A 26,196-nucleotide genomic window follows, 5' to 3' on the forward strand; every position below is an offset into this window, starting at 1 on the left:
AACAATCTATTAGTAATTCAAAAGTTCGAAATAGTTACCAAACACTTGGGCACTTACTCAAGATAAAAATATTACGAAGTATTTGAAGAAATTGCGGTGATTTTTAAAAAATCAAATTTGTTGAATTTTTCAATGTTCCATTTTGTTTCTTTCTAAACGTCGGTATTTTCGCGACAAAAATACCGCAAAAGAGCAGTTATCGACTATTCGATAGGCTGAAACAGTAATTCGATATATGAAAACCCGCCAAACTTGAAAACAATGGTAGTTATTTATTTTAAAATTTGTTAGACATACACTTTGTTTAACATAAATGTTACAAAGTTAATTACACAGGCGATATTACAAAAATAACAAATAGGTCTCTTCGGTGCCAATCCGATGAATACATAGGTAATTTTGTAAAGCTCGAGAACTTGCTACGGATTAGTCACTCAAACGATAAAGACTTCTTATTTTGATAATACCTTTAACCATGTTAGAGTTGCACATATGGAAAATTCTTTGTATGATTCGGCTATCAAATAACATATCTAAATAAATTGGTACTAAATTTATATATAGTTATCGTGTGTACGGTACGTGGGATCGGTGGATCCAATAGAGCCCCGTGTGGTTTTGTGGACTCACATAGGCAACAGCGAGTGGCTAACACTGCTCTCATGCGAGACGGGTCGCTCGATGGTCATTGACGACTGCGGCACCTGGCTGTCTGTGCTGATTCCCAGACTGGCGTAAATCTCCTTCATCACGAAAAGGATTGTATCTTCGGAGCCCCTGCGTTAGAAAATCCGTAATTGTTAAATACATCTATATTTACTGACTAAATTAAGATGATTACTTACCAGTAGCACACATGGCTGCTCAAGGCGAAAATATATTCGTTGATGAATTCTAGGGGCGCTTCCTGAAGCACGTAGTCCACACGCTTTGAGTCGTTCAACTTACCTAGTGGGAAATCAAGTTCTATAAACTCGGGGTCAGAAGCCGTCGTCGAATTGGAATCGGTGCGATTTCGTAGTTTGTAAGACGAGCTGGCAACTGAACTCTCGTCCTGATCTTCGTTTTGCTTTTGAAAAGCTTGCGATGATGTCTGGCTCGTCTCTTTCTCCAGCGACTCCTCGGCTTCTTTTTTAACCTTCGTCACTGTGGTCAAAAAGTTTACGCTGTCTAGGGTGGTCTTGAAGGTGTCCATAAACCGCTGCTTGATATCCGCACCCACACGTGTCATCGTCTCCTTCAGCTCCAGGTGCATCCGTTTTCGTCCCTTGTGGTGCGGAATCAACACCGGTCGAATGCCGTTCATGTCCGGATTGACAAGGGCCTCGATCCGATAGGCTACGGGATCGAAGGGATGGAATATGTTGTAGAAACCCGGACACGTGGGCAGGTGGAAGTCGAGGCCAAGCTTATCGATCCCCCTGATGGTTACAAACATTCCTATGGGTGAGCCCAAAGCAAAGAATTTCTTGGGGTGGAATATGAGCTGTGTGTATGTAATCACAGGCTGCCCCGTTCCCTCCGGACCCATCGCATAGCTGACTTGTTTTGGCAAAAGATCGCTGGTGGGAAGCTGAACCTTTTGACTCGTTTGCTTTTGGGGAACTTGGTCGGGATTCTCCTTAATAGATGAAATACGTTGAAAATAAGTTGTTTTACTGACCGCTAAAGTTTTACTCACTTTATTCTCCTCCTCGCTTTCCTTGAGCGGTTCCTGATGGCACAGCAAATCGAATAGGATTAGGGAGCCGAGACTGTGTCCTGCCAACGATACTCCCCCATTAAATTCAGGGTGTCGCATTCGGTACTTCAGGTAGACATCGTTAAGCGCATCTGCCACCGTGTTCATGATCTTTTGGCAGTATTTCGGACTGGTGTAGAACAGCACGTCGAGCAGCGTGTCATTGGTGAAGTTTCGCAGGCGAGGAATGGACTCCAAAGTGATGGACTTGAGCTTTTCGTCGATGCCCAACTCTTCAGAGTGCAGGTGACCGTGCCACGAGATGGGCAACACTTCAACGCGACCCACCAGGCCCATATCTGTTGAATTTTTGTAGTGCGATTGAACTAGTTGCTGGGCAATAACACGGAAGTCATCCACTATAAATGAAAACAAATGGTCATTTGCCAGAAAACTTAGAGACTCAAGTATATAACTCACCCACTTCCTCCACGGAGCGCATTTTTAAATCGCATGCTGAACCAATGCCATGGACCATGAAAAGCAGGTGATCGACTCTCTGCGATTCGCCCTGTTCGATGGTAAAGTCATCCAGGTCCCTCTTGACAACTCTTGGGCGCATGGAACCCTGTGTACTGGCTCCCCAAGTGTCTGCATTCTGTTGCGGCAGGAAGTGAACGATGACTGTAGGTCCGTGAAAGACCACCTGTTCGCCATTGGCCAGCATGATCTTCTGATGCCATTCGCCAGTCTCGGCAGATCGCTTGTATTCCGCTTCGAGTAGTGCAGCCGTATCCTCCGTGTAGGGAACATACTTGGAGTCTACTCCCTTGTAAAACCAGGAGCAGCGTCGCACTTCGATGGCCTTGCCCTCCCAGTAAACTGGAATCTTGGTGCGTTCCTTGATGTTTACATCGTAGCGGCCACCCTCAACGGGAATAATCAATGTGGAATCGTCTGGAATTGCGATGACTTTACTTGAAGTTTGCTCAGATTACTAAAAGAATGTGCTTACCAAGACTTAGGCTGGTTTCCAACAAAGCCGAATCGTAGTGGCTGAATGGTGTCCAGATGAACTTTGTGTCCACGCTGCGCTTGTAGAACCAATGGACCACCACTGGTGAGTAAGCCTAAACAAAAAGTTGTTAATTCGTGTAAATAGTTCTCAGGTATTTTTTAACATACTATAGCCGTGGCAGGCGTCGCCACCTGAGCCTTATCGCTGCTGGCACTTGCCATTCTGAGCTCTCTGAGGATCTCCTCGGGCAACTCGCCCAGATGCTGCTGGAATAGATCGTCGCCCGATTGGCGATCGGCTGGTGTTGGTGCTGGTGCAAGGGTCGAGAACTCTGAACAGGCGGACGAAGGCGGCTCGACAAGATTTGAGACGGGCGTCTGTGAGCGCGCTTGCAGCTGCTTTACAGCCACTCCGCTGTGGACGATGTCGTACTTGAGTTCACCTGGTGCAGCGGGTTGATCCTGCAGTGGCGGATTGTTGAAGAAGTTTTGGATGCGCTGATCCTCGTTAGCTTGCTGGATTTGCGACTGGGTCTGGGGAACTTGATCGAAGAAATTGACGGGGTCGCAGTTTGTAACTGGAGCAACAGGTGCTGCAGCTGCCTCGGGTGCGACTGTTGGTGGCGCAATGGCAGTAGGACCGCCAAAATAGCCGTCAAAAGAGTTGACACTTAAATTTTGGATTGAATTATCGACGAAACTTGGTGCTTGCTGGGTTTGGCTTAACAAATCAAACCCTAGAGCAGCTGTGGCTATATTGGAAACACTAGCCTCTGGCGGTGGCTCTAGTGCCAATGGTGGCGGTGCAATACCCTGCTGCACTGGCAAATCAGGAAATACGCTGCCAGGTGCTGGACTTGCGAGGAAATTGAAGTCGGCGGATGTAGCTGTTTCTGTTGCTGTGCTGAAGAAGCTCTGCAGGGGCGAGGGAGCAAGTGGTGGCTGTCCAAGAACTTCGGTTTCGTTATTCGGCGCAAAGAATCCAATCGGAGGTGGTACCAATTCCGGTTTCGTTTCCTGAACCAGAGGTGTAGCTTTAGTTTGTGCAAATGGACTAAAAACCGTTTGGGTTTCGGAGTTGCCCTGGAACAGCTTATTTGCGGTGACCTCTGGTGATCCCTGGAAACCAGGAGGTGCATCAACCAGCTCAGACGATGACCCAGGAACCAGATCTGGTGTAGATGCTGTGGTTGTTGGTATGGAAGCAAACAACGTAGCAGTCGTTGGCGGAGCCGGTGTAAGTATTGTTGAATTTGAAGATGGTGGCGGCGGAGCAAATAACGAAGAAGTAGAATCCACTTGAGCGGGGGAGAAGAACGATGACACAGAAGCAGAACCAGGGACAGGAACAAAGAGTGGAGCACTTAAAGCCACTGGTGGCGCAGTAAAAATCGCGTGTTCGCTAGTGGAACCAGGTGGCGGTGGATATAGTGGTACGCCCTGACTTTGTCCCGACAAAGATGGTACTGGCACGAATAATGGAATCTCCTGCTGCTCCGGGGCAGATGGCTCTGGATAGACTATATCTTCTTGATCTACCTTACTTGCGGGCGGAAAGAGGGGAACACTCGATTTCCGGCTAGCTGCTGGGGTTTGATCTAGAACGGGTTCAATTACAGGAGGACCAGTGTGTGTATCTTCTCCGAGTCCGGTTGATAAGTTCGCGCTTTGAGTAGTTTCTTGTGGTGGTGCAGATGAAAGTTCGTCTTGAATCTCGGATCGCTTGGAATCCTCTATTGGTGTTATTAACTCCTGCTGAAGTTGTGGAGTAATAATATTTGCTTCCGCTTTCACTGATTCTGTCTCGGTCGCTAGATTTCCCCTTTCTGAGGAAACACTTGGTACTTGGTTCTCCGTTTGGGTTTCTGACGGAGATGGGGCGTCAAAGAATTGACTTGCGGCGACTGCTGGAGCAAACAAGGAATTATCTTGATTTAATGCAGGTCCTTGCACCAGAGCTTCCAATATGGTCGATGTTGCAGCGGCGGTTTTCTGTTGGCTCAAACCAGTTGTTACTTCCGCAACTGTTTGTTGCGGATTGAAGAAAGGAATAGCCGTGGAGGATATTGTTGGTGCAGCGAAGAGGGGTACACTTGCAAAGCCCGCAGTTGGAGGGGGATTGGTTATAGATGCAGATAGCGGAGGAGCAGCACTTGCACTTGCTGTCGCCGGTGGAGGGTCAATAGGAGCTGCTTGTGGAACAGCAACAGTTGCACTTGGAGCTGTCACTTGTCCTGGTGAATTATACACTGGCGGCGTAAAGAGTGGAACTCCTTGGCCAGTTTGAGCCTGTAGATGGGCTACTGAGTTGAATCCTGGTGCAGGTGCTCCGAACGGATTAAAAATTGCTGGAGTTCCAGATATGGCCGGAGGAGCGGCGAATCCCAAAGATGCTGCGGTTTCCTGAGGGGTCAATGGACTCTTGTAGAGACGAGTTCCCTTCTGAAGGCGATATGAAGCTTGTCCAGCGGCTGGCGGTGGTGCAGCTGGTCCTGGCAAGGGAATCGGATTTGAAGCTGTTGGGACACCAGGCTGAGCGGGTGCTGGTTGAAAAATCCCTGTAGGTGGACCTGACGATGTAATCGGTATGGTTGGAACTGCTTCTGCTAAGGGACGAACTTCTTCTGGATTTAAGAATCCTACAGATTGCGTTGCTGCTGTCTCTTGTGTTGCAAATGGTCCAACAGCAGGTGGAACTTCACCTGTGGTAAAGAATCCTCCTAGTACCGATGTTGGGGGAGGATTGCCTGGTGGAACTGTTAAAGGTATTGTTGGAACAGCTTGTGTGTCAACAAATGGAACTGCGGATGGAATTCCTTGGGGGATTGTCGTTTGTGCAGGAAAAGCGAGTTCTCCTACTGCAGATGCGGCCGGAGGATTGTTCGGTGGCAATGCAGATTGGTTTACAGTTGTTGACTGCGGGGCAACAGGCGGAACAGATCCTGGAGTAAAAACTGAAGGCGGAACACTTGGGACAGTAGACGTGAAGAAGGCTCCTACAGCTGGGGTAGCAGCTACTTGTGATCCAGGCAAGGGTATCGTTGGCGCGAAGAAGTTTCCTACGGAAGGAGGAACTACTACCTCCGCTGTGGGTAAAGATGTAGGTGCTCCAGGTACGAAATAATTACCTCCTGGCGGAAGCGTTGAATTTTGTCCACCAAATAAGTTCGTCTGTGGAGCTGGTGCCGATGCTGTAGTAATGTCTAAGTAACCTCCTGCTTGCTGGGCATTAGCGTGTCCTGGTTCACTGCTTCGCCCAGTGGCTGATTGAACAAGGCCTGTGATATTCTGAAGGACTCCTGTGGGTACAAGACTGGTCAAGGAGAAGAGTCCTCCACCGGATTTGCGTTCCTCTGTGGGAATTGGAGCTGGCTGTGCTGATATGTCAAATGGAGCAGGGTTTGCTGCGTATGCTGGCTGTGGTGGATATGGTGGCGTCTGGAATGCTGGCGCCGCTTGGGGAGCCTGTGCAGGTTGTCCGGATTGCTCTGAAAATCCAGGAATAGGAGCGTATAGCTTTTTCCTGGCGGTGAATCGGTAAGTATTTGGATTTCCCGATGCAGGCGGTGGTGCAGGAACTCCTACGTTCGGGGACGGCACCTCAGTGGGTGCGTAGAACTTGGGTGGTTCGGGGGCGACCACTTCATTGGCGCCCGCTGGCGGAGCTGCATAAAAAGGAGCGGGCACTGGCTGATGGTAGCTGGCCTGCTGAATGTAAGGGGGCTGTATGTCTAGCTTGGGCTCCTCCGAGGACTCCCTGCTGCCGGCGTAGATCCGCTTCGAGAAGGTGGAAAACACATTGGAGGCCACCGCAGGCAGGGCAGTAAAGGAGGAGGCCGCTTGACTCAGCAACGAATCGTTTCCAGCTTCCGGTGGTGGTTCCAATAGAGGATTGGCGTTTCGATCGCCTGCGCCTTGATATGGACTCGATCCAACTGCGCCAATGGAATCCTCGCTGCTGGTATTCAAGTTTATCTCGTCGAGGGCTTCGCTGTCATCAATGCCCGATGGCTGACCAACGGTGACCAATGATTTGGGTTCTGAAATAAAGACAAAAACCCATTGGTCAGAAGAAGCCTCTATATTTTAATGTTCAATGGACTCCATTCCTATGGAATGTATTATTAGGAGCTGACCAATTCCCCACACTCCCTCTCGTTCTGCACTCAAAAATAAGAAACGTAAACTCGTCAAGAAGTTATGGGTGTACTGAATGCTAATTAATATCGGCACAATTCAAAACGGAACCGCCATAAACGAGTTTACGGATTCGCACTTGGAATCGAAGGTGGAACTGGACTTGGCGATGTGGGTTGAACTAAGCAAGCAAGAGCCGCAATCAAACATGCAGCAGCAGTATTACCAACAAAGTGATTTACTAATTATGTGGGGATGGTACAAAAGATGTTTTGAAAGGTAATTTAACACAAATGTCCTTACATTAAATCACAATTAGTTTGAAAAACCAGTGCTATTTAAGAAACTACTGGGGAAGGTAAGCCATGGTTTATAATTGTTACTGCACCGACTGATTGCTCTCAAATGGTTTCCGGCTTCAATTCGGCTACATATAGTCTTGATGGTTCAACATTTTGATTAACCCATAATAAACAGCTACAGCCATGGGGAACTGGCAAGTAAACAGGTCAGTTAACGTTTTAGCGCGCTTAATCCACACTCCTATTCGGAATCGGGTTTCTCTACTGCATTGGGGGTGTCATAAAAAGCCAAGTCTTGACATTAGCCGCAATATAAATGCCATGGCATTTGTAGAAGCGCCGCGAAGTTCCCGATGAATGTGAAATGTGAAATGAAAGCACATGGCAGCAAAACATGGCAAACGTGTCATTTGGCCAGCGAATACGTCAAAGAATTCACCTCGATCTTGAAACGTGATTGGATCCGAGGCGTATTTGCTGGCCAAAGGTTTTCACACCTCGAGTAGAGACTATTTTAAGAACTGCATTGTTCACATGCTCAAAAGCGAGTTTGGAATTCTTGTCGCAGCTGCATAACCAGATTCCAAAGCCAGGCCAATGATTTAGAATTATGAATATGGCAAATTATGGGATTCTAAATGCGATCTTTGGATCAAACGGGCTTGCTTCCAAGCTAGTCTACCTGGTCTGAAGTCCACGTACAGATGCGTCCGTAATGGTCAGGTTTCATTTGCATATCAGTGTTGGTTTCGACAGTATTCAGTGTGCAATCCAGTCTATTAATTACTTTCATGCATTAGTTATTCAGGCAGTGAATTGCTGCCCATAAATATGCTAATATCGTAATGATAGAATGCAAGTAATCGATATTTGATAAGAGATCCTATAATTTCGACGGAAATATGGTATGAGTTTAATGATAACATTTATTAGAAATAATTGTAGTGCGACCTGAAATGTTACATTAATTAACTACCTTGTTCTGTACGGTTAAACATTGTACTCGATTAAATTATTCTTTCCATTTTGCATTTTTTGTAATCTTTAAATTAACACAAAATATACATTTATTAGCTTGGAAAGTTGAAATATAAATTTCCGAACTATAATTTGATTGGTAACAAGTGATTATTGAATTATTTAACGTATTGATTGATTAATGTGTACTTGTGGCTTCAAGAACTGGTTGGAAAAACATGATTTATTTTGCCATTTTCCAATGAATGTCAAGTAAAAGAGCTTAAATCACGCGCAAAACTATTTTTTGCCGTATATTTTCGCCACTTAAAGGCACTTGACATTGTCGACTTTGCTTTGTCACTTTAAGGGTCGTCATTTGTAACGGCTAGGCAAAGATTAGATATAGCAACTGTCCGAGGTGGGGCTCGGAAAATATAAATAACGACGAAAAATTTCCAGTTTCCAGTTGAGCCTAAGGTGGTTTTTGTTTTAATATTTACAAATGCTCGCAATGACAATGACGCATTACGACAAATGTGTTAAAATAAATAAAGACGCTCTAAAGACGGCTCGTCTAACCGCAATGGTGGAAAAAAGTAGAACAGCATAATTCATTCAAATTGCGACCCTACACTAAAAATAAACACGCACGCACACATCAAAATGTGGAAGAATTTTATACCTTACTTATAAGCATGACATCATAACCAGATTTCGGTCACTTTCGAGCACTCAAAAGAAGCAGCATCTGAGAGATCTTCAGCTCCGTCTTTCTGTCCCAAGTGCCTGCACATAATGGCACTCAAATAAAACAATTAAGGCCCACATGAGGACGTCAAGCACGATGAAATCATTTGCAGGATACCCGAGCATAATGTGTATTCGAGCCACAACAATGCCACTAGGAAAAAGCTGCCCCAAAAAAGATTGCCATCAATTTGGGAATTTAAACGCTGGCCACAGGCTCGTGCAGGTCGCATGCCAAAAACGCGATCCGAAAAACAACTAAGAAAACAAAGGACGGCAAAAATGTTTGGCATTGAACCCCCGGGCCAAAAAATAAAACACGAAGAAAAGAGACCGAAATGAAATCAAAATAAATCTCAATAAAATGCGTGCTTTTTGGAAATGATGCTGAAGAAGCTCCTCGAGACGTCGGCCAGTCTGCGTCTGCCAGCGGCTAAATGGTATAAATAAACCGGGCACGACTTCCAATGCTCTTCCCAGAGGTTTTCTACCTCTATTTAAGCGATTTTGGCGATCCAGTTTATTGGAAAGCCGACAGAGGAATAATAAATAATCGATCTTATTTTCCAAAACGGATTGCTCAAAAAAAATTACTCAAAAATGTAATGTATTGTAGCTTGAAAAAATATATAGAATTCCACTGCCGAAGTAGCTGCCCCATTATCTCAGATTTCTCTAAATTTCTAGTAAATGGTATATGGTGCAATTTATTTATTCTTATTCCATAAACTGTAGAAAAGCAATGCTCTGAATTAAGCAATTTTTCATATTTCTTGGCCAAAAAGCAATTTCTTACTTTTATCAATGGTTTTACCTAGTCTCTCGTCAATTTTTTCAGACACTTTAATTAGTCTTCTGCTCAACTGTGTAAGTTTATCCACCGTTTTCTTGAACAAATGAATCATATTTTTTCCAAAATAAGTGTTTGTGCGTGTCGGTTCAATACCCGAATGCTTTTCTTGGTAGTCAATGAATTCCATAACGTACTGCATTTGTTCTTTTGGGGAAGTAATCCTGTTGGCGCGATCTAGACAGCTCTGAAGAAATTCGACTTGGGAGCTGCACTTTTCCATATTTGATGCCCGTTTGATGGCGTCTTCCAGAGATCTCCTGACGTTAAAAAATATATTTGACCACGAATCGTTGGTATCAACATGCTCCAAAAGTTCGCAGTCATTTCCCTGCTCCACGGGAAACCCACTGGAGAGACTCTAGGATTGCACATGGAATTAGCCTAAAGTTACTTCTACTGCCAAATTCTTACCAATAAATTGAGTGATATAAGTATTCCAGAGAAACGCATATTACGCTGGTTTTAAAAACACTGATTGCCCAAGACAAAATTGTGCTCCTTTTATAGGAGCTGAAATAATTCCCTGAAGGAATTTATTCTTTGAAATCTCCCATCAACTACCTGCATATTATTCTGAGCATTAATAGGCTCTCGACAAAATTATGTTACCCTTTAGTGGAAGTGTGTTGTGGCAGGAGGTTCGAAGAAAATCCAAACTCAGGTAGCCACATCTGAGATGTGGGGACTCCCATATTTTCGAAGGAATTCGATAAGAATTTCGACTTCTTGATGGTGTCAGTCACCCACTGCCAAACCGCTCACTCGGCTACTTTCGACCATGGATTCCTTTCTATAGTATGCATTTAGTTATAATACTATTATATCCTAACGTTAGTGATACAAAATACCAATGTTTTCCCGTTTTCATTTACACAGCTTTCAAAAATGGGTTTTCTTCAACCGGGGAGAGTACAGCGTGGGAATAGAGAAATTAGATAAGGTATTTATAATCGTATCCCCACTCGTATCAATATGTGCCACGAAATTATAATATTCGTTTTGATCTTTCACAGTTTGACTCAATTCGCGTATATCGTCTTTCATTTTTTTTATTTCTGTTGAATACACGTATATATCCTCGTTTTCCTCATCAGCACAAGGACCTCCTTGATATTCCTCTTATGTAGACTTAAGATATTTAATTATTTCTGACCAGGGACTGGATGCACGTAAGTCATTTCCACGATTTTTTAGGTTTTCCAGGGAAGCAATATGTTCCTTACAGGAACGATGTGATTTTTTATATTTGATTTTAGTGTACAAAATAAAATTAGCTAAACTTTTACTCTTTTCCAACCGATCATACTCATCGTCTTGAAATCTGGCAATATTTCTGATAAATTCGCAGACACTCGCATTCGGCTCCAATGGATAACTAATCGCTGGCAACTTGGTAAACTTAGTTTAATAATTTACTTTCGAAATGGTTCCTGCATATCGTACCAGCCAGACAAACAATTAGGAGATGGAAGTGCATTTCCTTAGTCATTTTATAGAACTGAACTCTTCCGATACATACACGCTGCTTTATAGATTTGCGTTGTGACTTTCGCAGTATCGCTAATTTCTATAAGTACACCGAGATTATCTGGACGTCTGGCAGACAAAGAACCGTTTATATATAGCTCGGCCATTGATCTGTGGTAATCTTTAGAGTTTAAGCTTTGGAAAATCGGAGCAGAAATATACACAGAAATATTCACATTGTGATATTTTTCATGTCTTTCACGAAAAGTGCATTCTTTCAGGACGGACTAACAAAAGACTTAGGCAACAAACTCAGGTAGCCATATTTTCGAAGGTATTTTTCGGGGTTTTTTCAACGAACACATGAGTAAGCCCTTCGTAGTAGGGGTATGCTAATTGTGTCAGCCACCCATGCCACACCCACTGACCCGTGACGCATCTGGCACAATCTCGCTTCCTCCGGGTTATTCCGATTGCGGATTCCTATGACTCTGTATCTTATCGATGGGGCGGCCTGAGGTGTGCCATTACTTTTCAACGTTTAGCTACATATATCCATTTGCAACCAATTGTTCAATATTTAAACAATTTATGAGCCACAAAAGCATACAAAATATAACAGTGCGACAAGTACAAAAAGGTCAGTAATTAGTGGAGTTTGTTTTAGTCGATCGACAGTCGTGAAGTGCTCCAGTGCTCCAAAAGTGCGTTCAGTGAATCGAGTGAAAACTGCGAAGTGACACCGAAAGGATTAAGGATATTATTGTAGTCTATACCGCCGTGACGTCAGCAATTGTGTTAGTTAATTATTAGCAAAAAGCTGACACCGCCTTGCACCAGTTCGTTCTTCGAGAGGCTCGTTTGGCTGCCACTGCGAAAACAAGTTGGTAATTTTTGATTAACACTCTTGGGACATGCGTACGTGTTTATATATTCATCATAAAATTAAACCAGCCTCGGCTTCCATATGTGAGCCATAACAACAACAGCACAAACCAAATCACAGGCCGAGCAAGCGGCAAATGGAACGATAATCAAAAAAATCGACACAAGCCGATTGCCAAATATTTAATTTGTTTTATTGAAAGGGTTTTTCTTTTGCGTTCGTTGCCGGAAAGTTGTTAATTGAGGCAATGCTCGAAAGCAGGAGCAACTGCAGAAGAAGGCGATCAACAAAAATTGATTGCATAATTATTAACGAAAGCACGACAACAGCGTAATATTCGCAAAGTGAAAATTGCGTGAGCTGCATAAATTCTGGATGCAATAAATTTGTTTTCAAAACGTGCGGAGTTATCTCCTTGCCATCGACTCTTTGATACTCTTGCAACGTTAATACAGATCTTCAGCAAGTAAAAATATTGTAAGCTCCTAAATATGTCAAATGTAGTAGTGATATACCCTAAACGCTTTCAAACTAAAGTCTTACCAAATAAGAGCTTTGACCACATGCCCATGTCTCTTCGCTGAAGCCGCACAATTAGTACTTAATAATTCAACAAAGTGTTGCTATTCAAACCGCAATACAGAGTGGTTCAATGGTTTCTGCCAAAGACCTTAGTATTGGGAGGTTTTCGAGATAGGCACGTAGGTCAAGATGGGCACGATTCCGCATGGAAAATAAGTCATGTCAAGCTCAAGATGCTCAACAATTTGTCATACAAGCTAAACAGCAACAGAATCATTGTGCTTAAACGTCGTGGTTGTGCTTACATAGTTTTTTGAACAATCTAAGGTTCTGCTGGAATAACAATAACATGTGTTTTTACAACAGAGCATTCTTGGTTGTGTCGCACACATTATTCATAGCCAAAAGAATGGGATAGCTTCGTTTTTCGGGTCTTACAGGTACTGCTTAAGTGACAAGCCCACACTAAACTAATTTCTCTGGAATTTGTAGGCTCAGGTAAAGAAAGCAGGCTAAGCCCTTTGAATAAATAGAGGAAGCCTCAACGTTTCCGCATACAATATTTAAATGAACAAGCAGACGTATTCACTGGCCCACTATATACGTACGCGCTTGTATTTATTATGATTTTGTTGATGCCATCAGCGACTTCCAGTCGGAGTTGTCATATTAAATTCATTTCACGCTCCATTTTAATGCGCCGGCCAGTCGGGTAGTCGAACTTCCTACCCAAGTTCAACGTCGGTCTGTTTTGGATGAGTTTTGACAACCACCAGCTCGACCACTATTACATATTCACTTTGCATGCCACCAATGCGGTTATTATTTGCCGTAATGATTCCCAAGCAAAAAAGGTCAACATGCAAAGAACTCTGCCAAAAAGTTGCAAAATTTTATAACTCTGAACTTGAAAAAGTGTAATTCGATTTGTTTTTAGATTGATTGGTTCGAGGTCACTGTACTTCCTTAGCTTGTTCCTAGGCAAAGATTTTAAATCGTTTCAGCGACCCATTAAAACAAAGATATTCTTACAAATTATAATAATCATCTTTAAATAATAAATAAGGCAAACCCTTCTATTAAGCAATAATATAATTGCTTCGAATTATACTTTGATGAACTTTACTATTAAGAATACCAACTTTCACGGTAAAACCTAAACTTAATATATTATTAAACCGCAGCCTTTGAACTTTCGACAAATATGGCGTCTGAGTTACTAAAAAAACACCAGCAAGTTTCTTTCAATCACAAGCATTACAAAACTTATTTTTATAACATAAAATGAAAAAAAATGTGTGCCTAGTATTCAATAGATAAGGAATATAAATATTAAAAAGAAAGCTGATAAGAAAACTCCTATAAAACCCGGAGGGCGCATTGAAAGAAATGCAGTCACTTTCAAAGATTTGCGAAATGTTATTTCCCCGGATCATTTTTTTCCTGGTGCTGCTGGTGAGTTGTGCCAAGAGGAAACCCACTTTCATAACGTAATCCTCGTTACACTCCTAGGCATTTGCCAGGAGTGATCCTGTGGAAAGGAACTCAGCAGCCATATGCGAGTTTTTCCAAACCGTTCGAGCGATTCAAGAAGACTGGTGGGATGAAACAGTAATACTGATGAAGGCAATGTTGCAGGAAATGATCACTGCCTTAGAACTCTATCCCGAATTCGAAGAGTACAAGAAAACCATGCAGGACTATCTTGAGCATGGAGAGACCATAGTTTCGTCAAGCAGGTTGGAAGATAAAATCAAATTTGTTTATGGATTCAATGAAGACGGTAGCCAGCCAGTTCTAGTCGGATCTCCTGCTAAGAAGCTGGCGCTCAGCAGACCTTTTATCAATTTTCAATCGAAAATGATTTTCAAAGTGCTCGCAGATTTCCATAAAAAGCTGCTTAAGGCTACAGACGACTTGGAGCGAGTTGTGCGATTCCCGGATAGCTCTACTAGCGGGGAACTTTTTAGACTTCTCGAGAAATATCGGACGACTGGTATTGGAAATCCATCTGACGACATAGCTTCACGTATCCTGGCATTGAAGGATAAATACCAATGTGCTTAGACAAGAAATCAAGACCATATCTTTAGTACTAAATACTTTTAGTTTCATAAATCGATTGCTTGTCAACTAATTTTCAATTTCTATATACATCTGTTAGAAGACAATGACTGTTTGTTTGCCGATTAATTATCCAAACTCTTGTAGTGTGTATTTACACTATTACTTTAGAATCTTAAATATATGCAAATGGAAACATATTTATCCCACTACTTGTGACATATTGACACGAAAGGATCTAGACATTTCAGCTGCGGTATCAGCATGTTCAGTGTTGAGAGTGATACAGCTGTGATTGCATAACAGGTTGATGATACCATGGGAACAGAACTGCCATCTGAACGAAGATATTTCCATGGCGCTGCCACCAAACATTCGTGTCATGAACACATCCAATTGTGGCATCAGCTCGGCTGCTCCAGCACGTTGCCTCGGTTTATCAGTGGCACGCTCTTCTAGATTCCAACTTCTGTGGCCATATAGCAATAGCAGCTACAGTGGCGGGTTTACCTATACCCAGACCGCTATCTATATACCTGCTGCGTCGGCCAAATAAAGAGAGCCATGCCAACCAAGCCAAGCCAAGCCGAGCCGAGCTGATCTGATCGGATGGGATCGGTTTGGAGTGGAGTGGAGTGAATATGAGCAACGAACTGCTCCGCTGGTCGCAGCTTGTGTTTCTGCTTTCAGTTTCATTTGAGACGTTGACGCGATCGCCAGCGAAAAATAAAGTCAGCTGCCAAAATCGCAGTCAACAACTACAAGTCGCGCATGAGAAATATATTTAAACGGGTTAATCCAACACACGGTCGCAAATCGAACGCTCTTAATTTAGTACTTTTTTTGTTTCGGTCGCTTGCAATTTGCTGAGCGTAAAATACTGCAGCAAGTGAATTTCTGAATATCTGTGTGGTGGAGTTTTGTTGTTGTCGTGATTTGCATAATCTGCAAGTTAATAAACAATGCAAAGAAGTGGTCAAAAGTCATAAACAAAGTGTACCGCATGAGGTGTAATTAAAATTCATTGAGATTTTTTCGTGCGCACAGCAAGGAGAAAACAAGTTTGTTGCCTAAGTTATTTGTTTTGAATTTCGAAAACTCACAAAACATTTAATAATAAATATTAAAAAACAAGCTAGAAAGCTAAATTGAGTCCAGACCACGTCGACAAGAAGTTTTACAAAAGGCAAGTGAATGAAAAGCAGGTTTAATGAAAACATTTTTATTTCAATCAAATTTAAATATAGTACATAGGAAATACCTAAATGCAAAGTAGGGCAATAAATAGCAAACCGAGTGGGAGAACATGAAATTCAGTAATCAAAAAATGAGAAACAATCCTAAAAAATATTTCCGAATCACAGTTTACACTTCGCCTTCGCCGCCGTTTAGTTCTACAAACAGAATTCCATTAGTTTTGTTATTCCTAGGCCCAACCGAGCCCTTCAAAGCACTAAAAATCAACAAATCAATTGGCTTTTCAATGTCAGGAAAATAAACAACAAATGCGCGTGGGCTCACTGAAGGGTTTGATCCCCCCGATGCCCCGATCCACAATCACAAGTATTCATCACTGATGATCGTCGAGTAAAGCTGCCACAATTAGAGTGCATTTCAAGTCGATTCAGCTGACACGAAGGGGCTGGTCAGAGCGAAAGGGGGGAAATAGGAACGCAATTTGAATTTATAATTTTCTCAATTATTTTTCATTAATTTGTTGTAGCCATAAAAACGGCAGAACAACGTCCGAGTGATATAAAAATATAAAAAAAAATGGCGAAAATAAATGCTTACGCGTCTGTTAATCACATCTCGGCGGCTGACTCCCCGTAATTGCAAAAGCAAAAATACAACAACGAAAAAAAATATGTAAATAAATAAAAACCGACAACGTGCTCGCCTCTCTAATTTGTTTATAGAATGATTTTGTTGGCGCTGTGTGTTTTTTATGAGCCGCAACAAATCAGCTGCTGACGGCTGTGGCGACTGATTGATGAACTGCCCCAGCGGGATTCGCCTTTTCAGTTTTATCTAAGCACTTTTCCCTGATCACAAAATGGAGTGCCTATAGATCATGAAGAATCTCATTGAAATGATGGTTTGTATGGGCCACTCTAAACACTTCTGGGTTTTAATAATCTCAAACATTGGAAGCTAAGCAATTTTCAGACTACCAATCATTATTTGGCTACTCTTTGAAAGTGTATCTAAATCGCATCTTATCAACCCGGTATAACCAAAGGTCATTTCCCTATATGTAAATTGAAACAAATATGTACATAAAGAATCACAAAGTTGATCTTCGTAGAACTTTATTTCCCGAAACACAACTTTCTTTCCTCAAAAGCTTTCATCTTCTCGGAACTGAGGAGTTCCCCTAAACCTAAGGGCAATCTATCAAAGAATTACGTGACACGCTGAGGCAGAGAATTTGAAATAAATAAAAGCCACCCAGCATTCGCCCAAAATGTCTTATGAATGGGGATTGTGCAATGGAGTTTAACATTTAAAACGATAAAAACCAAGTATGGAGACGGCAGACGAACGTGTCTTTCACGAATTTATCATGACAAAGTTTTCGAAAAAAGAGAAAACGCGCTCGCGGAGACCCCAAGAGAGGCCTAAGCTCTGGGTTTTAAATTGCATGATCCATGATCCATGATCCCCCGCTGACCCCCGATTTGGTGACCTTGCAACGCACGAAAATGTACAAATCGATTTGGAGTTGATTCGGGCAGCCTGCCAAACAAGAAAAACGAACGCAGAATATTTTAACTTAATTTATTTCCATTTTACGCATCAATGCGATACTTTTGGATTTCGACTTGAATGTATATATCATTTTATTTTGGTTTATTTATTTGTATTTTTGTTTTAATCTTTTTTTGCGGCTTTGCATATTGTTAATTAATGGCAACTGCTCGTTTCTGAGTTTTTACACTGCAAATCACGGGGCGAGAGCCAAAAAATCAATCACTCAAATTGATTTGTGGGTAATTTGTTATTCAAACAAGTCACAAAAGAAACGGCTGCAAAGTTGCAACCAAAAGTATAAACACACAAACAGTGCAAAGTGCAAAGGAAAATAGCATATCATAAAAACGTTTTGCATGTTGCCTTAACCAATGTGTTAATTGCATTTGCTTAATTAAATATTATAAATTGATCAAATTGAAGCCTCAAAGCTAGCGTGTTCCTCCGGCTTTAATCAAGTTTAAACATTTATTTTTTTCTTTATTCACAAATGGATTCACATGTGTGAGTTTACACAACCACGAGAAGTCGTTTGATTTTTTTAATGGCAAATTTGTTTTATTGTCAACGTCGTCTTCGCTTTCTGTGTTTCTATTTTCCTCACCTGCAGCAGGTTTAACAAAACCTTGACCATAAATTTGTATATGTGTATTTCATACTCTACCCGGTTATTTCCGACGAGCTACTTCGGTTTTTAGTTGCTCTTTGGCAAAACTTTTTATCCCTTACTACTGTTTTACCAGTCCTTAAGTAGTTTGGATAAGTTCGTGATTCAAGGCTTATTTTTACATTATTGCATGCTCATGAACATGACTTTGGCAAAGTACTTTCGGCTCCTCAAAAGCTTTTTATGTTTATTCAGATAGCTTTTTTTGATTTTGTGACTATGTTAGTTAAATGTCCTTTACAGATATAATATAATTTCTTTAGGATGGAAGCCATTAAAGTTAAACTACCAATTACAATCATGCCAACTAGTCTAAGATCATGTTTGAACAAGGTTAGCAGCAGATTAAATTAAAATCAGAGCTAGTATAATTATAGAATTTGTATTTGTATTTCCTGATAGTTCTATCTCTGAAAATGGCAGCATTTCAGTTTATACAAAACCCCTTTGTCTATCGTTTCTCCCATTTCAATCCATATTCAAACACTTTTATGTTGTAAAACTAATTTTAAACAACAAATTCCCCAGAATTTCGTAGTTAAATGGAAATTTCCTGAAAACTTAGCACCGCCAATTTGCTACAAATGTTCGATTTGTCAGTCATAATTATTTAAAATGATTTTAACAACGAACCAGATGATTATCACAATGAGCAGTCATAACATTTCACTTTTCACATTGCGAAAGTGTTGAAAGAAGACCAACAGTCCAAAAACTAGACAAAATCTATAGAAAAACTAAAAATAACGGCTCAACAAAAGTAAACTCGAAATAATAATGAATAATTGCGTCAATTAAGTAAGCGAAAAAAGTCAGTCAATTAATCAATCAATCATTGAACTCCGAAAAGCTTTCCAAAATCGTATTTTGACATATTTCTTTGCTCCATCGTTTTTTGCAGGCTTTTATGCTGACAACTGAGGATAGCTAAGATCATATATCAATCGAAATGATTTTGAGAACGCAACTCTGGCTGGGAGTTCTTCTGGCGGCGTTGCTTCTTAACCCCGTAGTTTCTGGAGAGGATGAGGACTATGGCGGCGAAATGATTGGCTCTAGCCTTGGAGGCAACGATGATATCTACGATCCTGCTCAACTGGACGCCGAGGTTGAAAAAGAGATGGAGCAGCATCGCAATAGCTTGGAGGAGGATCAAACTGAAAGTTCCCAAGTCATGGAGATGGAAATGAGCACCATGAGGCCCATGGAGAGCAGGATGAACACCATGGCTCCGTATTCCGGAGAGCACTCAACCGTCGAAATGATGGACGATGCTTCAACCCAGAAACGTGAGCCAAAGGTGGACAAGCCCGCACGGGATTATTATTACGAAGATGCGCCTGAGGATGAGATGGTGGCCAGCACCACAGCAAAAGTGGCCACCACCATGATTCCGGAATATGTACGCCAGGCCAAGGCAGAGAGATTCCCGCAGCGCGATCAGGAGCACACTGAATCCGACTATATCGAGGAGGAGGCCACCAAGTCGGCGGATGAGCAGCCTCCAGCTGATCAGTTCTACCGAGTTGAGCAGCACGAACCCATTCCACAGGCTCAAGTCCAACAGCTGCCCAGTCGGGACAAACCCAAACCGTTTGAGTTCTCCTCTGAGGATGAATACTACGATGAGCATGCAGATGTTAAGACGACCACAACAACCACTACCACTCAGGCACCTTTGCCCATACTGAGGGCTCGTTTTGGCGGGTTCCCCTGGACCACCCAGGCACCCAGTCCTCCTGCCACTAGTTCAACAACCTCAACGACAACTACTTCGACCACAACAACGACCACCACATCAACCACAACAACGCCCAGTCCCAGAAAACAGCCTAAGCACATCGAAGTGACCGGTGGCTTGAAGCCGGAATTGTTGCCCGCGGATCAGTTGCGCAACTACATCAAGGATGTGTACATTCGCATGCCCCTGGCGGTGATTGTGGATCCTTCGTCCGCATCCTTGGAGCAGGCAAAGCGTCTCTATATCGATGCTTTGCAGGACAAGAACATCGATATCAAGATTGTTTTGGTAACACTTAATGCAGCAGGTAAGTCAAGATTGTTTTCCAACCAATCTTTCTTGCGTGGATACGAGCTTAAATAAGGAATATCTTGAACAAATTTCCATTCTATTTAGGTGCTCCCTCTGCCTTCAGCTTCAACAACACCCGGGAGTTCATCGCTGGCTTGAATAGCACCAAGGAGCACGAGGGCGGCAACTCGTTTGTGGGCGTTTTGCATGCCGCCGAGCTGGTTCCCTACGACAGTGCTGTTTTCATCTCGACCGCAGTCATCCCACCGCACACGGAACTGGTCCAAGATGCAGCCATCACTCTGCTGAAGAAGAGGATCAGGGTGAGTTGATCAACAGATCAAAGAACCTCTAAGTGAACATGTTGTACGATCTAAATTACTCTTTGCAATCTGCCGGATATTTTTGTAGTTATTCCTTTTGTGGTACGGAGAGCGATCGGGCAGCGAAAACGAAACGGAGGACGCAGTGGGCGGCATTCTGGGTGAGGTAGCCATCCGATCTGGCGGCGAGATCATCCACATTGTGAGCACCGAGCACGGACAGCATATAGCTGGCAATACGGTGAGATATAAACGCGATGATAGCAACGAGCAAACCCGACCCGCAATTGGGGTAATTAAAGTGTGCGGGCCAGAGCCAGATTCGGCGGGGAAGGCCTAAGTGTTGAGAAACTGAAAGTGGCAACCAGATCCAGCCGACTGTTGCCCAAGCAGCCAGCTGAGACGGAGCCACTTGGATTACCTCTCCAGTGGCCAGGCGGCAACGACAGCGGCAGCACCGACAGGTGGTGCTCAAGACCCCGCGACTTGTTGTCGATGATGGTGCATCTTTTGTGGCTGTGCGGCCACTGCAAAACTAGGTTATGGAAAGAAAAGTGAAGGGCAAATCTGTTGGTAGAAAGGAAGCCTAGACAAAAATGCCGAAATTAACCCACACAGCTAAAATGGCAAATTGAGTATTTTGTACTCAAATTCTGCGGAATGCGGAATAATAAATTTGCATAATTTCAATTTCCTGTGCTGGGTTTGGGAAACCCAAAAGCAAGGGTACTTTTGTTGTTGGTCTTAATGTGTCCATTCTGTCTAGGGCTTATTAACTGAACAGCTTTATAATAAGTTCAACTTATGTGTTCCTACTGAGAATGGACCTTCAAGCCTGATATTTATTTAGACTACCTACTACTTATCCTTCGAGTTGGATAAATATTGTTAACACATTTGGCATTTATTGTTTTTTCAGCTCACCCTAGTAGCGGACGCGTATCAAGGCAGTCAAGAGCTAGATCTGCCGGTAGACACGACGCTGTCCAGTCTCCATGTGCGAATCGATGCGAATATGAGACGGGCCACGCTGGAGACGCCGAATGGTGGTTAGTGATCCTCGAAAAGCGAGTTACCAAGCACCGACTTCGTTTGCTCTATCGCACTTACTAACGCAGGGTTGTATTTTAGTGTTTAGCGACTTAAATGTGTAGGAGTCTGTGTGCCAAACCTACGTAGATCCTAAGTCTAATCCTCTTGATAATGGCACAAGCTTCGAATAACTTCCCAGATGTATTGACAACTGTACTACTGTGTAATTTATGTCCTTAGCCCGTAAGATCATTGACTAACCCCCGACCAATCGCTGCTCTCTAATCCCAAGTCAGCTATGCTGATCCTTGTATATAGCCGATGTCCCAACGCTTTCCTTAACCAAAACGCTAGTATAATAATAATGCTCAACGAAACCACACTTGACACTAAACTGTAGTACAAAAGAAATTTCAATATATATGTTTACTGTTTTACAGTTATAAAGTAATAAATGTTTTAGCTTTTTAAGGGTCCACAAATAAAACGAATCGATGAAAATCAAAGCTATTTGACACAAAACCACACAAATAATAACGATTTTAAATGCAGACTGTTAGTGGTCAAAAAAAGCTGTATTACAAAAATGCAATACAACTTAGCAATTTAAAATCGAATATTTTCCGTGTGCATCTAAATTATGTTTTTTCGAACTTCACCTTAACTTTATATCAGCACTTTGTGATCTAGTCCCTTCTGTGTTTTGTCCTGTGAGGTGAGTATGTTTAATATATTTCTAATCCGATTTAATCATGGAGCACTTGCAACTGTCCGGCACAAAATGTTATTATTGACTAACTTAAAATGTTGAATGGTTGAAAGAATGGATCAAAAAGAACGAGCGTTCCCTCAGATTAATCATAGCCACGTCGAACGAGTGGACAAAGTCCAATTTTGTATTGTATAGCTAATAAAATGATGATTGCACGGGGTCAGACAGAAAATAATTATGACTCAAAAATTACGGCACAAAACATTTGTAGTCAAAACAGCGACTTATCGCACAAAACAGAAAATGCCCAGTGAAAGTATTGCAATCTTTTTATAACTTATGGAACTTATGGCCGATTATAAACAAAGTTATCTCCCGGAAGTTACCAACACAAACGCACTGCACATGTACAGACTGAAAAAAATCAATTTTTGGGGAGGTTTTTTTCCACTGCCTGCCTCAACTCTCAACAAATTGTGACCTTTCATAAAAGTATTTTAAAACTCGAACAAAAATTTCATTTAAGCGTAGTATTTAACCATAAATTTATAAATATTAACATCCTTTGAGGTATATGCGAACCAATTTCAATATTTTGAATGTTTGAGGCGACGCTTTTTCCCTTTATGGTTAGATATTTTCACTTTTTTTGTGAAGTCGGTTTTTCTTAAAATAACAAACATACATACGTTTTTTAATAACAAAATTAGGCAAATCACATCACTATCAAGGGCAAATTTAGAAACTGACCAGTTTTTGGTGATTTATTGCACTGGGCTGGTATGTCGTCAGCAGTGATCTAGACTGGTAATTAATATGCCTTTTTGACAACACTTAGCGGCCTACAATCGTACGTTATTTGCTAATTTTACAAGAAAAAACCATTGTTTTTGTCGCGGATTTTTGTAGACGTGTTTTTCTTTCACAACAACTACGGCGCAGCTGCCAGGGCAGGGTTGCCAAGGTCTCGCAGTTGGCGACAGATTACGGCGAAATGTGTTTATTTAATGTTCCACTAATTATAATTATTGTGGCTATAAAAAAACACGTTTGATAGCTTACGGATTGAATGTTTATTGCACAATTTTGATGTTTTAATTAAAAGTGGTACGCAATGCTATGGTCTGGCAACGCCGCGCAAATACCTGTAACAGCTGTTTGCGTTGCGTTGTGAATGGCAAACAGCTGTTAGACTTTTGTTTATTTTTGTGTTTTTTTACTTTTTAGAGATAAATTTGAAGAAACTTACGAAATTCGGCGGAGTTAATGTCACCGAAACGTCAAATACACAAGAACTAGACGCCTACGTACCGCTTAACAAACTACGACGCGCGACGATTTTCAAACTAAAGTTGCAGTCCGAGCTGCATGAGAAATACAATGTGTTTGTGCGCGCCGAAAGAAAAGCGGATGTGTTCCTGGGTGAGTTAAAGTGACAAAATAACAAACAACCTGGCGGTATTGATTGCCACACAGAACTGAGCCCCCGTTAGCTAAATAAATGCTGTGAGTCTGCGTTTCGACTGATAAGGCCCGGGATCTGCTTTGTTTGCCCCAATGAATACGAATCTCGACTGATAACCGCACTTCAACCTTGGATGGAATCGTCAGCGTTGACGCCATCATCGATCTAAAAAAACACGTGTGCGGAGCTAATTTACTAATTGTTTTCTATTTTTCCCAAAGGCGACATCATCAAACGCATCGACAGCTACTACAAAACCGGGCAAACCAAGGCCAAGTCGGCCAAAATTCAGTTTCCCGACAAGGAAAAGGATACTGAAAAGCTAGAGGAAGATGTGGACTCACCGAAGAGCGAAATCGAAACCTTTTCGGATAAGGAAATCCAGAGTTCTCCGAATCTGAACCAAACTCAATATGCTCTCAGTACAGGACAACCGAGGAGCACCCTAAATGCCATGCTCCTCCAGCGATGTGGCACAAAAATTGAGTTGGGCACAGAATCGAAGCTGCTGGTGATGGCTGGTCAGACAGCTACGCTGCTCTTTGAGGTCACTAACATGAAAACGGAAACGGTTTACTCAACCATTCAGGTCACCGACGAGCGGCGCTTCCTGGTTCAACTGACTCCTACCAGGTTAGAGCGCTTAAGAGCGATGTCTTTACTTTATACATTATATATATTATATCGCGTACTTTTGCCTTTGTAGATTAAGCCTGCGCGCCCTGGAGACGGCCACAGTGCGTCTGACTGTTCTGGTGCCCACTGGCACTACTCAGGGAACCACAGACCGGATTACGTTCACCAATTATGGCCGCGAAACAACTACTCTGGCGGTAAATCTCAAAGTGGTTACCAGCATAGATGCTCAGGTATATGAAGTGCCGAACAGCTGATTATGAAAGCATAATTGAAATTTTTAAATGTAATTTTCAGGACTCAACTGGACCTACGCTGTCCTGGGAGTTTGGCAGCCGCTGTGATTACCTGACGTCCGAATCCCTGAATTGTGGCGAGCGTTTTTGGACTGTCGATGTAACCGCTCAGGATTGGCAGTCGGGAATGATGCGATTGCAGGCCACGCCACCAGAGGGTCTTTTCTACAGGAACTATTACACTGCTGGTAGCACAGAGCCCCTGAAGGCAACCTACATGGCCTCTTGTTGCGACCCAAAGGTATCCCTTGTCGCTTTTGATGCGGCCGGGAATCAGAGGAGCCTTACCATCGATGTCAGAGATGTATATTTGAACGAGGCCGCCATTGTAGCCATTTGTCTTGGAGTCATTCTGCTGCTCCTGCTTATTGCAGCCCTCATATGGAGCATTGTGTGGTGCTGCAGGCGGAGGAAGACGACGCTGGAGCTGCCTACATATAGATCCCACTCCACTAGGAGCATGGAGTAGATTGTTGTTATGCTATTGTGCCAAGTTAGAATCCAGAGGGACTCGGAGGAGTCTAATAAAAATGCCATGGAAGTATACTATATAAAGAAGCCACAGTTTTACTAAATTTACGCACATACTTAAGTGGTTGTCCCTCATAAAGTACTGAAAAGAACTGCCAAGTAATTTCGGAAATCACCGATGACTAAACTTGCAAAATAGATCCTAATCTACAGCTTATCAGGAAAAACATTATCAAAAAACATTCACATTTAGATTTCACTTCTTATGATTTGGGTGCTTCACAATAACTATCCCAACTTGTTACCACATTGAGTCAAGTATTCACTTCTAATTAAAGAAAACTATTATATCATATCATTACATTTGTTTAACAAGTAAGACATTCCTTTGGTTATATGTACATACATCAACTTGTTTAAGAATGAACCGGTGCTGACTTGACCCATTTCTCTATGCACTGAAAGTGGTTGATCTCTGATAATGTAATTCACAGTTTGGGAAGAGGGTTAGAAGGTCAAGTTCTTGGCTTATCAGCTTATCATTATTGAAACAACCAGCAACAGGTGACCCCCACTCCGCGCTAGATTCCCCATCGTACGGTGACCCACTTACCACGGTTCAAGATGCCAGCGATGAGGACGGGTGCCGCTGGAGGCGTGGCATGGACCACGGGCGGGGCGGCAGGCAGAAGCTGCGGCTTGTTGGGGAAGTCGTCAAAACTCAGGCCGGTCACGGAGGCGCTCAGAAGTGGATTTTTAACGACACGCGTCGCGTTCGCGTTGTTGTTTACGCGAGCGGACACGTCACCTTTCGATCTTTCCGACATGCTAGCCGCCGATCTGGTGCTTTAAATTGGGTTAATTCGATATTTAGATGTGTGCCAAGTGCACAGCTGTCGTAGGGATATTTTTTATTCACAGGATATTGACACCCACGGCGGATTTATAGCGTTAAACCTAAGAAAACTTCCAGGCAGGCAACTTTCTGCTTCTTTCCGCACTTGGCATTCACAATTGAAAGCTTTCGACCAGGGCTGCAACGGATGTAAAATTGAGCAGGCAAAAACTGATAATCAAAATCAGCAAATAAAATATTTTAGAATTCTACACCTAACTATTTTGAACTGGTGCCAAAGAAAAGAGCCATTGAAATAATGTAAAATAACTCTTTA

The 26,196-nt window shown here is 42.5% G+C and overlaps 5 protein-coding genes across 7 annotated transcripts; 2 read left to right on the forward strand and 3 right to left on the reverse strand.

Annotated features, from left to right (window-relative positions):
* Positions 1 to 265: 265 nt before the first annotated feature.
* On the reverse strand, positions 266 to 26,071 carry LOC6542851. 3 transcript variants are annotated; one of them, XM_001970208.3, is made up of 7 exons: positions 25,638 to 25,851; positions 2,867 to 6,738; positions 2,697 to 2,811; positions 2,162 to 2,638; positions 1,682 to 2,100; positions 846 to 1,621; positions 266 to 777 (listed from the first exon to the last, which is right to left on the reverse strand). In XM_001970208.3, exons 1-7 carry the CDS (start codon positions 25,849 to 25,851, stop codon positions 627 to 629), a joined length of 6,024 nt encoding a protein of 2,007 aa, XP_001970244.1. In that variant the 3' UTR covers positions 266 to 626. The 3 variants fall into 3 exon arrangements, with proteins under 3 accessions (XP_001970244.1, XP_026835120.1, XP_026835119.1); XM_026979319.1 differs by having other exon boundaries at positions 627 to 777; positions 25,641 to 26,071; XM_026979318.1 differs by having other exon boundaries at positions 627 to 777; positions 846 to 1,618.
* Positions 9,525 to 10,206, reverse strand: LOC26526116. The gene is made up of 2 exons (XM_015159966.2): positions 10,109 to 10,206; positions 9,525 to 10,055 (listed from the first exon to the last, which is right to left on the reverse strand). The coding sequence occupies exons 1-2, from the start codon at positions 10,145 to 10,147 to the stop codon at positions 9,609 to 9,611; spliced, it is 486 nt and encodes a 161-aa protein (XP_015015452.1). The 5' UTR covers positions 10,148 to 10,206; the 3' UTR covers positions 9,525 to 9,608.
* LOC26526002 lies at positions 10,555 to 11,186 on the reverse strand. The gene is given in 2 exon segments (XM_026978372.1): positions 10,555 to 11,095; positions 11,154 to 11,186. Coding segments are annotated over 2 exon segments (552 nt in total). The 3' UTR covers positions 10,555 to 10,576.
* LOC6542804 lies at positions 13,968 to 14,743 on the forward strand. Its single transcript, XM_001970209.2, has 2 exons — positions 13,968 to 14,027; positions 14,085 to 14,743. Exons 1-2 carry the CDS (start codon positions 13,989 to 13,991, stop codon positions 14,637 to 14,639), a joined length of 594 nt encoding a protein of 197 aa, XP_001970245.1. The 5' UTR covers positions 13,968 to 13,988; the 3' UTR covers positions 14,640 to 14,743.
* LOC6541188 lies at positions 15,279 to 25,108 on the forward strand. Its single transcript, XM_001970210.3, has 9 exons — positions 15,279 to 15,822; positions 18,959 to 20,105; positions 20,195 to 20,412; positions 20,501 to 20,653; positions 21,332 to 21,461; positions 23,384 to 23,578; positions 23,843 to 24,254; positions 24,328 to 24,490; positions 24,555 to 25,108. Exons 2-9 carry the CDS (start codon positions 19,007 to 19,009, stop codon positions 25,020 to 25,022), a joined length of 2,838 nt encoding a protein of 945 aa, XP_001970246.2. The 5' UTR covers positions 15,279 to 15,822; positions 18,959 to 19,006; the 3' UTR covers positions 25,023 to 25,108.
* Positions 26,072 to 26,196: the final 125 nt, after the last annotated feature.

This window comes from Drosophila erecta, unplaced genomic scaffold, assembly GCF_003286155.1.
Source record: "Drosophila erecta strain 14021-0224.00,06,07 unplaced genomic scaffold, DereRS2 tig00000055-arrow-pilon, whole genome shotgun sequence".
Lineage (NCBI taxonomy): Eukaryota > Metazoa > Arthropoda > Insecta > Diptera > Drosophilidae > Drosophila > Drosophila erecta.